Raw genomic sequence first — 19097 nt, forward strand, 5'->3', positions numbered from 1 at the left:
ATTGCATACATTCTGGTATAATACATCTATATTAAATACATTCTGGTATAATACATCCATATTAAATACATTCTGGTATAATACATCTATATTGCATACATTCTGGTATAATACATCTATATTGCATACATTCTGGTATAATACATCTATATTAAATACATTCTGGTATAATACATCTATATTAAATACATTCTGGTATAATACATCTATATTAAATACATTCTGGTATAATACATATATATTAAATACATTCTGGTATAATACATCTATATTACATACATTCTGGTATAATACATCTATATTAAATACATTCTGGTATAATACATCTATATTAAATACATTCTGGTATAATACATCTATATTAAATACATTCTGGTATAATACATCTATATTAAATCTATATTAAATACATTCTGGTATAATAAATCAATATTAAATACATTCTGGTATAATACATCTATATTAAATACATTCTGGTATAATGCATCTATATTAAATACATTCTGGTATAATACATCTATATTAAATACATTCTGGTATAATACATCTATATTAAATACATTCTGGTATAATACATCTATATTAAATACATTCTGGTATAATACATCTATATTAAATATATTCTGGTATAATACATCCATATTAAATACATTCTGGTATAATACATCTATAATAAATATATTCTGGTATAATACATCTATATTAAATACATTCTGGTATAATACATCTATAATAAATATATTCTGGTATATTACATCAATATTAAATACATTTTATTATAATAATTCAATATTAAATACATTCTGGTATAATAAATCTATATTAAATACATTCTGGTATAATACATCTATATTAAATACATTCTGGTATAATACATCTATATTAAATACATTCTGGTATAATAAATCAATATTAAATACATTCTGGTATAATACATCTATATTAAATACATTCTGGTATAATACATCTATAATAAATACATTCTAGTATATTACATCAATATTAAATACATTTTATTATAATAATTCAATATTAAATACATTCTGGTATAATACATCTATATTAAATACATTCTGGTATAATACATATATATTACATACATTCTGGTATAATACATCTATATTAAATACATTCTGGTATAATACATCTATATTAAATACATTCTGGTATAATACATCTATATTAAATACATTCTGGTATAATACATATATATTAAATACATTCTGGTATAATACATCTATATTAAATACATTCTGGTATAATACATCTATATTAAATACATTCTGGTATAATACATCTATATTAAATATATTCTGGTATAATACATCTATATTAAATACATTCTGGTATAATACATCTATAATAAATACATCTATATTAAATACATTCTGGTATAATAAATCTATATTAAATACATTCTGGTATAATACATCTATATTAAATACATTCTGGTATAATACATCTATATTAAATACATTCTGGTATAATAAATCAATATTAAATACATTCTGGTATAATAAATCAATATTAAATACATTCTGGTATAATACATCTATATTAAATACATTCTGGTATAATACATCTATAATAAATACATTCTGGTATAATACATCCATATTAAATACATTCTGGTATAATAAATCTATATTAAATACATTCTGGTATAATACATCTATATTAAATACATTCTGGTATAATACATCTATATTGCATACATTCTGGTATAATACATCTATATTAAATACATTCTGGTATAATACATATATATTAAATACATTCTGGTATAATACATCTATATTAAATACATTCTGGTATAATACATCTATATTAAATACATTCTGGTATAATACATCTATATTAAATACATTCTGGTATAATACATCTATATTAAATACATTCTGGTATAATACATCTATATTAAATACATTCTGGTATAATACATCTATAATAAATACATTCTGGTATAATACATCTATATTAAATACATTCTGGTATAATACATCTATAATAAATACTCTGGTATAATACATCTATATTAAATACATTCTGGTATAATACATCTATAATAAATACATTCTGGTATAATACATCTATAATAAATACATTCTGGTATAATACATCTATAATAAATACATTCTGGTATAATACATCTATAATAAATACATTCTGGTATAATACATCTATAATAAATACATTCTGGTATAATACATCTATATTAAACACATTCTGGTATAATACATCTATATTAAATACATTCTGGTATAATACATCTATATTAAATACATTCTGGTATAATACATCTATATTGCATACATTCTGGTATAATACATCTATATTAAATACATTCTGGTATAATACATATATATTAAATACATTCTGGTATAATACATCTATATTAAATACATTCTGGTATAATACATCTATATTAAATACATTCTGGTATAATACATCTATATTAAATACATTCTGGTATAATACATCTATATTAAATACATTCTGGTATAATACATCTATATTAAATACATTCTGGTATAATACATCTATATTAAATACATTCTGGTATAATACATCTATATTAAATACATTCTGGTATAATACATCTATAATAAATACATTCTGGTATAATACATCTATATTAAATACATTCTGGTATAATACATCTATAATAAATACTCTGGTATAATACATCTATATTAAATACATTCTGGTATAATACATCTATAATAAATACTCTGGTATAATACATCTATATTAAATACATTCTGGTATAATACATCTATAATAAATACATTCTGGTATAATACATCTATAATAAATACATTCTGGTATAATACATCTATAATAAATACATTCTGGTATAATACATCTATATTAAACACATTCTGGTATAATACATCTATATTAAATACATTCTGGTATAATACATCTATAATAAATACATTCTGGTATAATACATCTATAATAAATACTCTGGTATAATACATCTATATTAAACACATTCTGGTATAATACATTCTGGTATAATACATCTATATTAAATACATTCTGGTATAATACATCTATATTAAATACATTCTGGTATAATACATCTATATTAAATACATTCTGGTATAATAAATCAATATTAAATACATTCTGGTATAATACATCTATATTAAATACATTCTGGTATAATACATCTATAATAAATACATTCTAGTATATTACATCAATATTAAATACATTTTATTATAATAATTCAATATTAAATACATTCTGGTATAATACATCTATATTAAATACATTCTGGTATAATACATCTATATTAAATACATTCTGGTATAATAAATCAATATTAAATACATTCTGGTATAATAAATCAATATTAAATACATTCTGGTATAATACATCTATATTAAATACATTCTGGTATAATACATCTATAATAAATACATTCTAGTATAATACATCTATATTAAATACATTCTGGTATAATAAATCAATATTAAATACATTCTGGTATAATACATCTATATTACATACATTCTGGTATAATACATCTATATTAAATACATTCTGGTATAGTACATCTATATTAAATACATTCTGGTATAATACATATATATTAAATACATTCTGGTATAATACATCTATATTAAATACATTCTGGTATAATACATCTATATTAAATACATTCTGGTATAATACATCTATAATAAATATATTCTGGTATAATACATCTATATTAAATACATTCTGGTATAATACATCTATAATAAATATATTCTGGTATAATACATCTATATTAAACACATTCTGGTATAATACATCTATATTAAATACATTCTGGTATATTACATTCTGGTATAATACATCTATATTAAATACATTCTGGTATAATACATCTATATTAAATACATTCTGGTATAATACATCTATATTAAATACATTCTGGTATAATACATCTATATTAAATACATTCTGGTATAATACATCTATATTAAATACATTCTGGTATAATAAATCAATATTAAATACATTCTGGTATAATACATCTATATTAAATACATTCTGGTATAATACATCTATAATAAATACATTCTGGTATAATACATCCATATTAAATACATTCTGGTATAATAAATCTATATTAAATACATTCTGGTATAATACATCTATATTAAATACATTCTGGTATAATACATCTATATTAAATACATTCTGGTATAATAAATCAATATTAAATACATTCTGGTATAATACATCTATATTAAATACATTCTGGTATAATACATCTATAATAAATACATTCTGGTATAATACATCCATATTAAATACATTCTGGTATAATAAATCTATAATAAATACTCTGGTATAATACATCTATATTAAACACATTCTGGTATAATACATTCTGGTATAATACATCTATATTAAATACATTCTGGTATAATACATCTATATTAAATACATTCTGGTATAATACATCTATATTAAATACATTCTGGTATAATACATCTATATTAAATACATTCTGGTATAATACATCTATATTAAATCTATATTAAATACATTCTGGTATAATAAATCAATATTAAATACATTCTGGTATAATACATCTATATTAAATACATTCTGGTATAATAAATCAATATTAAATACATTCTGGTATAATACATCCATATTAAATACATTCTGGTATAATACATCTATATTAAATACATTCTGGTATAATAAATCAATATTAAATCAATTGTATTATAGTAAATCAATAATAAATACATTCTGGTATAATACATCTATATTAAATACATTCTGGTATAATACATCTATATTAAATACATTCTGGTATAATACATCTATAATAAATATATTCTGGTATATTACATCAATATTAAATACATTTTATTATAATAATTCAATATTAAATACATTCTGGTATAATAAATCTATATTAAATACATTCTGGTATAATACATCTATATTAAATACATTCTGGTATAATACATCTATATTAAATACATTCTGGTATAATAAATCAATATTAAATACATTCTGGTATAATACATCTATATTAAATACATTCTGGTATAATACATCTATAATAAATACATTCTAGTATATTACATCTATATTAAATACATTCTGGTATAATACATCTATATTAAATACATTTTATTATAATAATTCAATATTAAATACATTCTGGTATAATACATCTATATTAAATACATTCTGGTATAATACATATATATTACATACATTCTGGTATAATACATCTATATTAAATACATTCTGGTATAATACATCTATATTAAATACATTCTGGTATAATACATCTATAATAAATACATTCTGGTATAATAAATCAATATTAAATACATTCTGGTATAATACATCTATATTAAATACATTCTGGTATAATAAATCAATATTAAATACATTCTGGTATAATAAATCAATATTAAATACATTTTATTATAATAATTCAATATTAAATACATTCTGGTATAATACATCTATAATAAATACATTCTGGTATAATACATCTATAATAAATACATTCTGGTATAATACATCTATATTAAATACATTCTGGTATAATACATCTATAATAAATACATCTATATTAAATACATTCTGGTATAATAAATCTATATTAAATACATTCTGGTATAATACATCTATATTAAATACATTCTGGTATAATACATCTATAATAAATACATTCTAGTATAATACATCTATATTAAATACATTCTGGTATAATACATCTATAATAAATACATCTATATTAAATACATTCTGGTATAATAAATCTATATTAAATACATTCTGGTATAATACATCTATATTAAATACATTCTGGTATAATACATCTATAATAAATACATCTATATTAAATACATTCTGGTATAATAAATCTATATTAAATACATTCTGGTATAATACATCTATATTAAATACATTCTGGTATAATACATCTATAATAAATACATTCTGGTATAATACATCCATATTAAATACATTCTGGTATAATAAATCTATATTAAATACATTCTGGTATAATACATCTATATTAAATACATTCTGGTATAATACATCTATATTAAATACATTCTGGTATAATAAATCAATATTAAATACATTCTGGTATAATACATCTATATTAAATACATTCTGGTATAATACATCTATAATAAATACATTCTAGTATAATACATCTATATTAAATACATTCTGGTATAATAAATCAATATTAAATACATTCTGGTATAATACATCTATATTAAATACATTCTGGTATAATACATCTATATTGCATACATTCTGGTATAATAAATCAATATTAAATCAATTGTATTATAGTAAATCAATAATAAATAAATTCTGGTATAATACATCTATATTAAATACATTCTGGTATAATACATCTATATTAAATACATTCTGGTATAATAAATCAATATTAAATCAATTGTATTATAGTAAATCAATAATAAATACATTCTGGTATAATACATCTATATTAAATACATTCTGGTATAATACATCTATATTAAATACATTCTGGTATAATAAATCTATATTAAATACATTCTGGTATAATACATCTATATTAAATACATTCTGGTATAATACATCAATATTAAATACATTTTATTATAATAATTCAATATTAAATACATTCTGGTATAATAAATCTATATTAAATACATTCTGGTATAATACATCTATATTAAATACATTCTGGTATAATACATCTATATTAAATACATTCTGGTATAATAAATCAATATTAAATACATTCTGGTATAATACATCTATATTAAATACATTCTGGTATAATACATCTATAATAAATACATTCTAGTATATTACATCAATATTAAATACATTTTATTATAATAATTCAATATTAAATACATTCTGGTATAATACATCTATATTAAATACATTCTGGTATAATACATATATATTACATACATTCTGGTATAATACATCTATATTAAATACATTCTGGTATAATACATTTATATTAAATACATTCTGGTATAATACATCTATAATAAATACATTCTGGTATAATAAATCAATATTAAATACATTCTGGTATAATACATCTATATTAAATACATTCTGGTATAATAAATCAATATTAAATACATTCTGGTATAATAAATCAATATTAAATACATTTTATTATAATAATTCAATATTAAATACATTCTGGTATAATACATCTATAATAAATACATTCTGGTATAATACATCTATAATAAATACATTCTGGTATAATACATCTATATTAAATACATTCTGGTATAATACATCTATAATAAATACATCTATATTAAATACATTCTGGTATAATAAATCTATATTAAATACATTCTGGTATAATACATCTATATTAAATACATTCTGGTATAATACATCTATAATAAATACATTCTAGTATAATACATCTATATTAAATACATTCTGGTATAATACATCTATAATAAATACATCTATATTAAATACATTCTGGTATAATAAATCTATATTAAATACATTCTGGTATAATACATCTATATTAAATACATTCTGGTATAATACATCTATAATAAATACATCTATATTAAATACATTCTGGTATAATAAATCTATATTAAATACATTCTGGTATAATACATCTATATTAAATACATTCTGGTATAATACATCTATAATAAATACATTCTGGTATAATACATCCATATTAAATACATTCTGGTATAATAAATCTATATTAAATACATTCTGGTATAATACATCTATATTAAATACATTCTGGTATAATACATCTATATTAAATACATTCTGGTATAATAAATCAATATTAAATACATTCTGGTATAATACATCTATATTAAATACATTCTGGTATAATACATCTATAATAAATACATTCTAGTATAATACATCTATATTAAATACATTCTGGTATAATAAATCAATATTAAATACATTCTGGTATAATACATCTATATTAAATACATTCTGGTATAATACATCTATATTGCATACATTCTGGTATAATACATCTATATTACATACATTCTGGTATAATACATCTATATTAAATACATTCTGGTATAATACATCTATATTAAATACATTCTGGTATAATACATATATATTAAATACATTCTGGTATAATACATCTATATTAAATACATTCTGGTATAATACATCTATATTAAATACATTCTGGTATAATACATCTATATTAAATACATTCTGGTATAATACATCTATAATAAATATATTCTGGTATAATACATCTATATTAAATACATTCTGGTATAATACATCTATAATAAATATATTCTGGTATAATACATCCATATTAAATACATTCTGGTATAATACATCTATAATAAATATATTCTGGTATAATACATCCATATTAAATACATTCTGGTATAATACATCTATATTAAATACATTCTGGTATAATAAATCAATATTAAATCAATTGTATTATAGTAAATCAATAATAAATACATTCTGGTATAATACATCTATATTAAATACATTCTGGTATAATACATCTATAATAAATACATTCTGGTATAATACATATATATTAAATACATTCTGGTATAATACATCTATATTACATACATTCTGGTATAATACATCTATATTAAATACATTCTGGTATAATACATCTATATTAAATACATTCTGGTATAATACATCTATATTAAATACATTCTGGTATAATACATCTATATTAAATACATTCTGGTATAATACATCTATATTAAATACATTCTGGTATAATACATCTATATTAAATACATTCTGGTATAATACATCTATATTAAATACATTCTGGTATAATACATCTATATTAAATACATTCTGGTATAATACATTCTGGTATAATACATCTATATTAAATACATTCTGGTATAATACATCTATAATAAATACATTCTGGTATAATACATTCTGGTATAATACATCTATATTAAATACATTCTGGTATAATACATCTATATTAAATACATTCTGGTATAATAAATCTATATTAAATACATTCTGGTATAATAAATCAATATTACATACATTCTGGTATAATACATCTATATTAAATACATTCTGGTATAATACATCTATATTAAATACATTCTGGTATAATACATCTATATTAAATACATTCTGGTATAATACATCTATAATAAATACTCTGGTATAATACATCTATATTAAATACATTCTGGTATAATAAATCAATATTAAATACATTCTGGTATAATACATCTATATTAAATACATTCTGGTATAATACATCTATATTAAATACATTCTGGTATAATAAATCAATATTAAATCAATTGTATTATAGTAAATCAATAATAAATACATTCTGGTATAATACATCTATATTAAATACATTGTATTATAGTAAATCTATATTAAATACATTCTGGTATAATACATCTATATTAAATACATTGTATTATAGTAAATCAATAATAAATACATTCTGGTATAATACATCTATATTAAATACATTCTGGTATAATACATCTATATTAAATACATTCTGGTATAATACATCTATATTAAATACATTCTGGTATAATACATCTATATTAAATACATTCTGGTATAATACATCTATATTAAATACATTCTGGTATAATACATCTATATTAAATACATTCTGGTATAATACATCTATATTAAACACATTCTGGTATAATACATCTATATTAAATACATTCTGGTATAATACATTCTGGTATAATACATCTATATTAAATACATTCTGGTATAATACATCTATATTAAATACATTCTGGTATAATACATCTATATTAAACACATTCTGGTATAATACATCTATATTAAATACATTCTGGTATAATACATCTATATTAAATACATTCTGGTATAATACATCTATATTAAATACATTCTGGTATAATACATCTATAATAAATATATTCTGGTATAATACATCCATATTAAACACATTCTGGTATAATACATCTATATTAAATACATTCTGGTATAATACATCTATAATAAATACTCTGGTATAATACATCTATATTAAATACATTCTGGTATAATACATCTATATTAAATACATTCTGGTATAATACATCTATATTAAATACATTCTGGTATAATACATCTATATTAAATACATTCTGGTATAATACATCTATATTAAATACATTCTGGTATAATACATCTATATTAAATACATTCTGGTATAATACATCTATATTAAATACATTCTGGTATAATACATCTATATTAAATACATTCTGGTATATTACATTCTGGTATAATACATCTATATTAAACACATTCTGGTATAATACATCTATATTAAATGCATTCTGGTATAATACATCTATATTAAATACATTCTGGTATAATACATCTATATTAAATACATTCTGGTATAATAAATCTATATTAAATACATTCTGGTATAATACATCTATATTAAATACATTCTGGTATAATACATCTATATTAAATACATTCTGGTATAATACATCTATATTAAACACATTCTGGTATAATACATCTATATTAAATACATTCTGGTATAATACATTCTGGTATAATACATCTATATTAAATACATTCTGGTATAATACATTCTGGTATAATACATCTATATTAAATACATTCTGGTATAATACATTCTGGTATAATACATCTATATTAAATACATTCTGGTATAATACATCTATATTAAATACATTCTGGTATAATACATCTATATTAAACACATTCTGGTATAATACATCTATATTAAATACATTCTGGTATAATACATCTATATTAAATACATTCTGGTATAATACATTCTGGTATAATACATCTATATTAAATACATTCTGGTATAATACATCTATATTAAATACATTCTGGTATAATACATCTATAATAAATACATTCTGGTATAATACATCTATATTAAATACATTCTGGTATAATACATCTATATTAAATACATTCTGGTATAATACATCTATAATAAATACTCTGGAATAATACATCTATATTAAATACATTCTGGTATAATACATCTATATTAAACACATTCTGGTATAATACATCTATATTAAATACATTCTGGTATAATACATCTATATTAAATACATTCTGGTATAATACATCTATATTAAATACATTCTGGTATAATACATCTATATTAAATACATTCTGGTATAATACATCTATAATAAATACTCTGGAATAATACATCTATATTAAATACATTCTGGTATAATACATCTATATTAAACACATTCTGGTATAATACATCTATATTAAATACATTCTGGAATAATACATCTATATTAAATACATTCTGGTATAATACATCTATATTAAATCTATATTAAATACATTCTGGTATAACACATTCTGGTATAATACATCTATATTAAATACATTCTGGTACAATACATCTATATTAAATACATTCTGGTATAATAATTCAATATTAAATACATTCTGGTATAATACATCTATATTAAATACATTCTGGTATAATACATCTATATTAAATACATTCTGGTATAATACATCTATAATAAATACTCTGGAATAATACATCTATATTAAATACATTCTGGTATAATACATCTATAATAAATATATTCTGGTATAATACATCTATATTAAACACATTCTGGTATAATACATCTATATTAAATACATTCTGGTATAATACATTCTGGTATAATACATCTATATTAAACACATTCTGGTATAATACATTCTGGTATAATACATCTATATTAAATACATTCTGGTATAATACATATATATTACATACATTCTGGTATAATACATCTATATTAAACACATTCTGGAATAATACATCTATATTAAATACATTCTGGTATAATACATCTATAATAAATACTCTGGTATAATACATCTATATTAAATACATTCTGGTATAATACATCTATATTAAATACATTCTGGTATAATACATCTATATTAAATACATTCTGGTATAATACATCTATAATAAATACATTCTGGTATAATACATCTATATTAAACACATTCTGGTATAATACATCTATATTAAATACATTCTGGTATAATACATTCTGGTATAATACATCTATATTAAACACATTCTGGTATAATACATTCTGGTATAATACATCTATATTAAATACATTCTGGTATAATACATCTATATTAAATACATTCTGGTATAATACATCTATATTAAATACATTCTGGTATAATACATCTATATTAAATACATTCTGGTATAATACATCTATATTAAATACATTCTGGTATAATACATCTATATTAAATACATTCTGGTATAATACATCTATAATAAATACTCTGGTATTCTTTTATATCCAGAATATTCTGGCACATAGTAGATCAATAAAGTGTCCTACCTCGCTGGAGTCCTCCTGCTGGTTGATGACAGTCAGTGCGTCCTCCGCTGCCTGTCTCTTGGCCTCTGCCACCATACGCTCCATCTTGGACCGCTCAGTGCTTATCATCTCATGGGCCTTCCTCTCTGCCTCTGACACCGCCTTCTGGAGCTCTGACATGGCCTGGCGCTTCACCTCGTTCACAGCCTCTTCTGAAACACATTCAGAGATATCCTCAAGGACCCATACAACCAGCCCCTAACACCCTAACCCTCTAACCCACTAACCCCAACCCTAACCCCCCAACCCCAAACCTAACCCCATAACCCTTTAACTCTCTAACTCCAAACCTAACCCTCTAACCCCCTAACCCTCTAACCCCAAACCTAACCCTCTAACCCTCTAACCCCTTAACCCTCTAACCCTCTAACCCCTTAACCCTCTAACCCCCTACCCCTCTAACCCCCTAACCCCTAACATTCTAACCCCTAACCCACTAACCCTCTAACCTCAACCCCTAACCCTCTAACCCTTTAACCCCCCTAACCCTCTAACCCCTAACCCTCTAACCCCATAACCCCCTAACCATCTAACCCCTAACCCTCTAACCCCATAACCCCCAACCCACTAACCCTCTAACCCCAACCCCTTAACCCTCCAACTCCCTAACCCTCTAACCCCTAACTCCCTAAACCTCTAACCCCTCTAACCCCTAACCCCAAACCTAACCCCCTAATCCTCTAACCCCTAACCCCAAACCTAACCCCTAACCCTCTAACCCCAAACCTAACCCTCTAACCCCAAACCTAACCCTCTATCCCCAAACCTAACCCTCTAACCCCTAACCCCAAACCTAACCCCTAACCCTCTAACCCCTAACCCTCTAACCCTAAAACCCCTAACCCCAACCCTAACCCCAACCCCTTAACCCTCTAACCCCTAACCCTCTAACCCCCTAACTATTACTTTTTTGAGGTCGGTGCGGTTTTTGATGTCAGTTTTGATAATTTTTTATCTACTGTCTTCAGGACTGTCTACTGTCTTCAGGACTGTCTATTGTCTTCAGTACTGTCTACTGTCTTTAGTACGGTCTACTGTCTTCAGGACTGTCTTCAGTACTGTCTACTGTCTTCAGTACTGTCTACTGTCTTCAGTACTGTCTTCAGGACTGTCTACTGTCTTCAGGACTGTCTACTGTCTTCAGTACTGTCTTCAGGACTGTCTACTGTCTTCAGTACTGTCTACTGTCTTCAGTACTGTCTTCAGGACTGTCTACTGTCTTCAGGACTGTCTTCAGGACTGTCTACTGTCTTCAGTACTGTCTACTGTCTTCAGTACTGTCTACTGTTTTCAGTACTGTCTTTAGTACTGTCTACTGTCTTCAGTACTGTCTACTGTCTTCAGTACTGTCTTTAGTACTGTCTACTGTCTTCAGTACTGTCTACTGTCTTTAGTACTGTCTACTGTCTTCAGTACAGTCTTTAGTACTGTCTTTAGTACTGTCTACTGTCTTCAGTACAGTCTTTAGTACTGTCTTTAGTACTGTCTACTGTCTTCAGTACAGTCTTTAGTACTGTCTACTGTCTTCAGTACAGTCTTTAGTACTGTCTTTAGTACTGTCTTTAGTACTGTCTACTGTCTTCAGTACAGTCTTTAGTACTGTCTACTGTCTTCAGTACTGTCTTCAGTACTGTCTACTGTCTTCAGTACTGTCTTCAGGACTGTCTACTGTCTTCAGGACTGTCTTCAGGACTGTCTACTGTCTTCAGTACTGTCTACTGTCTTCAGTACTGTCTTTAGTACTGTCTACTGTCTTCAGTACTGTCTACTGTCTTTAGTACAGTCTTTAGTACTGTCTTTAGTACTGTCTACTGTCTTCAGTACAGTCTTTAGTACTGTCTTTAGTACTGTCTTTAGTACTGTCTTTAGTACTGTCTACTGTCTTCAGTACTGTCTACTGTCTTTAGTACTGTCTACTGTCTTCAGTACAGTCTTTAGTACTGTCTTTAGTACTGTCTACTGTCTTCAGTACAGTCTTTAGTACAGTCTTTAGTACTGTCTTTAGTACTGTCTACTGTCTTCAGTACAGTCTTTAGTACTGTCTTTAGTACTGTCTACTGTCTTCAGTACTGTCTTTAGTACTGTCTTCAGTACTGTCTACTGTCTTCAGTACTGTCTTTAGTACTGTCTACTGTCTTCAGTACTGTCTACTGTCTTTAGTACTGTCTACTGTCTTTAGTACTTTCTACTGTCTTTAGTACTGTCTACTGTCTTCAGTACTGTCTACTGTCTTTAGTACTGTCTACTGTCTTTAGTACTGTCTACTGTCTACTGTCTTCAGTACTGTCTACTGTCTTCAGTACTGTCTTTAGTACTGTCTTTAGTACTGTCTACTGTCTTTAGTACTGTCTTTAGTACTGTCTACTGTCTTTAGTACTGTCTACTGTCTTCAGTATTGTCTACTGTCTTTAGTACTGTCTACTGTCTTTAGTACTGTCTACTGTCTTCAGTACTGTCTACTGTCTTTAGTACTGTCTACTGTCTTCAGTACTGTCTACTGTCTTTAGTACTGTCTTTAGTACTGTCTTTAGTACTGTCTACTGTCTTTAGTACTGTCTACTGTCTTCAGTACTGTCTTTAGTACTGTCTACTGTCTTCAGTACTGTCTACTGTCTTCAGTACTGTTTTTAGTACTGTCTTTAGTCCGGTCTACTGTCTTCAGTACTGTCTACTCTCTTTAGTACTGTCTTCAGTACTGTCTACTCTCTTTAGTACTGTCTTCAGTACTGTCTACTGTCTTTAGTACTGTCTTTAGTACTGTCTACTGTCTTTAGTACTGTCTACTGTCTTCAGTACTGTCTACTCTCTTTAGTACTGTCTACTGTCTTTAGTACTGTAGTACTGTCTTTAGTACTGTCTACTGTCTACTGTCTTCAGTACTGTCTTTAGTACTGTCTTCAGTACTGTCTACTGTCTTCAGTACTGTCTACTCTCTTTAGTACTGTCTTTAGTACGGTCTACTGTCTTTAGTACGGTCTACTGTCTTCAGTACGGTCTACTGTCTTTAGTACGGTCTACTGTCTTTAGTACGGTCTACTGTCTTTAGTACGGTCTACTGTCTTCAGTACGGTCTACTGTCTTCAGTACTGTCTTTAGTACTGTCTACCGTCTTTAGTACTGTCTACTCTCTTTAGTCCTGTCTTTAGTACGGTCTACTGTCTTCAGTACTGTCTTTAGTACTGTCTACTGTCTTCAGTGCTGTCTATTCTCTTTAGTACTGTCTTTAGTACTGTCTACTGTCTTTAGTACTGTCTTTAGTACTGTCTTTAGTACTGTCTACTGTCTTTAGTACTGTCTACTGTCTTCAGTACTGTCTACTGTCTTCAGTACTGTCTTTAGTACTGTAGTACTGTCTTTAGTACTGTCTACTGTCTTCAGTACTGTCTTTAGTACTGTCTTCAGTACTGTCTACTGTCTTCAGTACTGTCTACTCTCTTTAGTACTGTCTTTAGTACGGTCTACTGTCTTCAGTACTGTCTTCAGTACTGTCTACTGTCTTCAGTACTGTCTTTAGTACTGTCTACTGTCTTTAGTACTGTCTTTAGTACTGTCTTTAGTACTGTCTTTAGTACTGTCTACTGTCTTTAGTACTGTCTTTAGTACTGTCTACTGTCTTTAGTACTGTCTACTGTCTACTGTCTTCAGTACTGTCTTTAGTACTGTCTTCAGTACTGTCTACTGTCTTCAGTACTGTCTACTCTCTTTAGTACTGTCTTTAGTACGGTCTACTGTCTTCAGTACTGTCTTCAGTACTGTCTACTGTCTTCAGTACTGTCTTTAGTACTGTCTACTGTCTTTAGTACTGTCTTTAGTACTGTCTTTAGTACTGTCTTTAGTACTGTCTACTGTCTTTAGTACTGTCTTTAGTACTGTCTACTGTCTTTAGTACTGTCTTCAGTACTGTCTACTGTCTTTAGTACTGTCTTTAGTACTGTAGTACTGTCTTTAGTACTGTCTACTGTCTACTGTCTTCAGTACTGTCTTTAGTACTGTCTTCAGTACTGTCTACTGTCTTCAGTACTGTCTACTCTCTTTAGTACTGTCTTTAGTACGGTCTACTGTCTTCAGTACTGTCTTCAGTACTGTCTACTGTCTTCAGTACTGTCTTTAGTACTGTCTACTGTCTTTAGTACTGTCTTTAGTACTGTCTTTAGTACTGTCTACTGTCTTTAGTACTGTCTTTAGTACTGTCTACTGTCTTTAGTACTGTCTACTGTCTTCAGTACTGTCTTTAGTACTGTCTACTGTCTTCAGTACTGTCTACTGCCTTCAGTACTGTCTTTAGTACTGTCTTTAGTCCGGTCTACTGTCTTCAGTACTGTCTACTCTCTTTAGTACTGTCTTCAGTACTGTCTACTCTCTTTAGTACTGTCTTCAGTACTGTCTACTGTCTTTAGTACTGTCTTTAGTACTGTCTACTGTCTTTAGTACTGTCTACTGTCTTTAGTACTGTCTACTCTCTTCAGTACTGTCTACTCTCTTTAGTACTGTCTTTAGTACGGTCTACTGTCTTTAGTACGGTCTACTGTCTCTAGTACGGTCTACAGTCTTTAGTACGGTCTACTGTCTTCAGTACTGTCTACTGTCTTTAGTACGGTCTACTGTCTTTAGTACGGTCTACTGTCTTTAGTACGGTCTACTGTCTTTAGTACGGTCTACTGTCTTCAGTACGGTCTACTGTCTTCAGTACTGTCTTTAGTACTGTCTACCGTCTTTAGTACTGTCTACTCTCTTTAGTCCTGTCTTTAGTACGGTCTACTGTCTTCAGTACTGTCTTTAGTACTGTCTTTAGTACTGTCTACTGTCTTCAGTGCTGTCTATTCTCTTTAGTACTGTCTTTAGTACTGTCTACTGCCTTCAGTACTGTCTTCAGTACTGTCTTTAGTACTGTCTTTAGTACTGTCTACTGTCTTTAGTACTGTCTTTAGTACTGTCTACTGTCTTTAGTACTGTCTACTGTCTTTAGTACTGTCTACTGTCTTCAGTACTGTCTTCAGTACTGTAGTACTGTCTTTAGTACTGTCTACTGTCTACTGTCTTCAGTACTGTCTTTAGTACTGTCTTCAGTACTGTCTACTGTCTTCAGTACTGTCTACTCTCTTTAGTACTGTCTTTAGTACGGTCTACTGTCTTCAGTACTGTCTTCAGTACTGTCTACTGTCTTCAGTACTGTCTTTAGTACTGTCTACTGTCTTTAGTACTGTCTTTAGTACTGTCTACTGTCTTTAGTACTGTCTTTAGTACTGTCTTTAGCACTGTCTACTGTCTTTAGTACTGTCTACTGTCTACTGTCTTCAGTACTGTCTTTAGTACTGTCTTTAGTACTGTCTACTGTCTACTGTCTTTAGTACGGTCTACTGTCTTCAGTACTGTCTTTAGTACTGTCTACTGTCTTCAGTACTGTCTTCAGTACTGTCTACTGTCTTCAGTACTGTCTTTAGTACTGTCTTTAGTACTGTCTTCAGTACTGTCTACTGTCTTCAGTACTGTCTTCAGTACAGTCTACTCTCTTTAGTACTGTCTTTAGTACTGTCTTCAGTACTGTCTACTGTCTTTAGTACGGTCTACTGTCTTTAGTACGGTCTACTGTCTTTAGTACGGTCTACTGTCTTTAGTACTGTCTACTGTCTTTAGTACAGTCTTTAGTACTGTCTACTGTCTTTAGTACGGTCTACTGTCTTCAGTACTGTCTTCTTTACTGTCTTTAGTACTGTCTTTAGTACTGTCTTTAGTACTGTCTTTAGTACTGTCTTTAGTACTGTCTTTAGTACTGTCTTTAGTACTGTCTTTAGTACTGTCTTTAGTACTGTCTTTAGTACTGTCTTTAGTACTGTCTTCAGTACTGTCTTTAGTACTGTCTTTAGTACTGTCTTTAGTACTGTCTTCAGTACTGTCTACTGTCTTCAGTACTGTCTTTAGTACTGTCTTTAGTACTGTCTTCAGTACTGTCTTTAGTACTGTCTACTGTCTTCAGTACTGTCTTTAGTACTGTCTTTAGTACTGTCTTTAGTACTGTCTACTGTCTTTAGTACTGTCTTTAGTACTGTCTTTAGTACTGTCTACTGTCTTCAGTACAGTCTTTAGTACTGTCTTCAGTACAGTCTTTAGTACTGTCTTTAGTACTGGCTACTGTCTTCAGTACTGTCTTTAGTACTGTCTTCAGTACTGTCTACTGTCTTCAGTACTGTCTACTGTCTTCAGTACTGTCTTTAGTACTGTCTTTAGTACTGTCTACTGTCTTCAGTACTGTCTACTGTCTTCAGTACTGTCTACTGTCTTTAGTACGGTCTACTGTCTTCAGTACAGTCTTTAGTACTGTCTTTAGTACTGTCTACTGTCTTCAGTACTGTCTTTAGTACTGTCTTCAGTACTGTCTACTGTCTTCAGTACTGTCTTTAGTACTGTCTACTGTCTTCAGTACTGTCTACTGTCTTCAGTACTGTCTACTGTCTTTAGTACTTTCTACTGTCTTTACTACTGTCTACTGTCTTCAGTACTGTCTACTGTCTTTAGTACTGTCTACTGTCTTTAGTACTGTCTACTGTCTTTAGTACTGTCTACTGTCTACTGTCTTTAGTACTGTCTACTCTCTTTAGTCCTGTCTTTAGTACGGTCTACTGTCTTCAGTACTGT

General features: G+C 27.0%; 1 protein-coding gene across 1 annotated transcript in view; it reads right to left on the reverse strand.

The window, feature by feature from the left end:
- Positions 1–19097, reverse strand: part of LOC115125006 (protein CBFA2T1-like) — a 181116-nt gene that overhangs the window by 3463 nt on the left and 158556 nt on the right. The window contains 1 exon segment of the mRNA XM_065018163.1: positions 12426–12616. Within this exon segment, the coding sequence (XP_064874235.1) occupies positions 12426–12616 (191 nt within the window).

The sequence above is a fragment of the Oncorhynchus nerka genome, linkage group LG4, assembly GCF_034236695.1.
Source record: "Oncorhynchus nerka isolate Pitt River linkage group LG4, Oner_Uvic_2.0, whole genome shotgun sequence".
In the NCBI taxonomy this organism is placed as follows: domain Eukaryota; kingdom Metazoa; phylum Chordata; class Actinopteri; order Salmoniformes; family Salmonidae; genus Oncorhynchus; species Oncorhynchus nerka.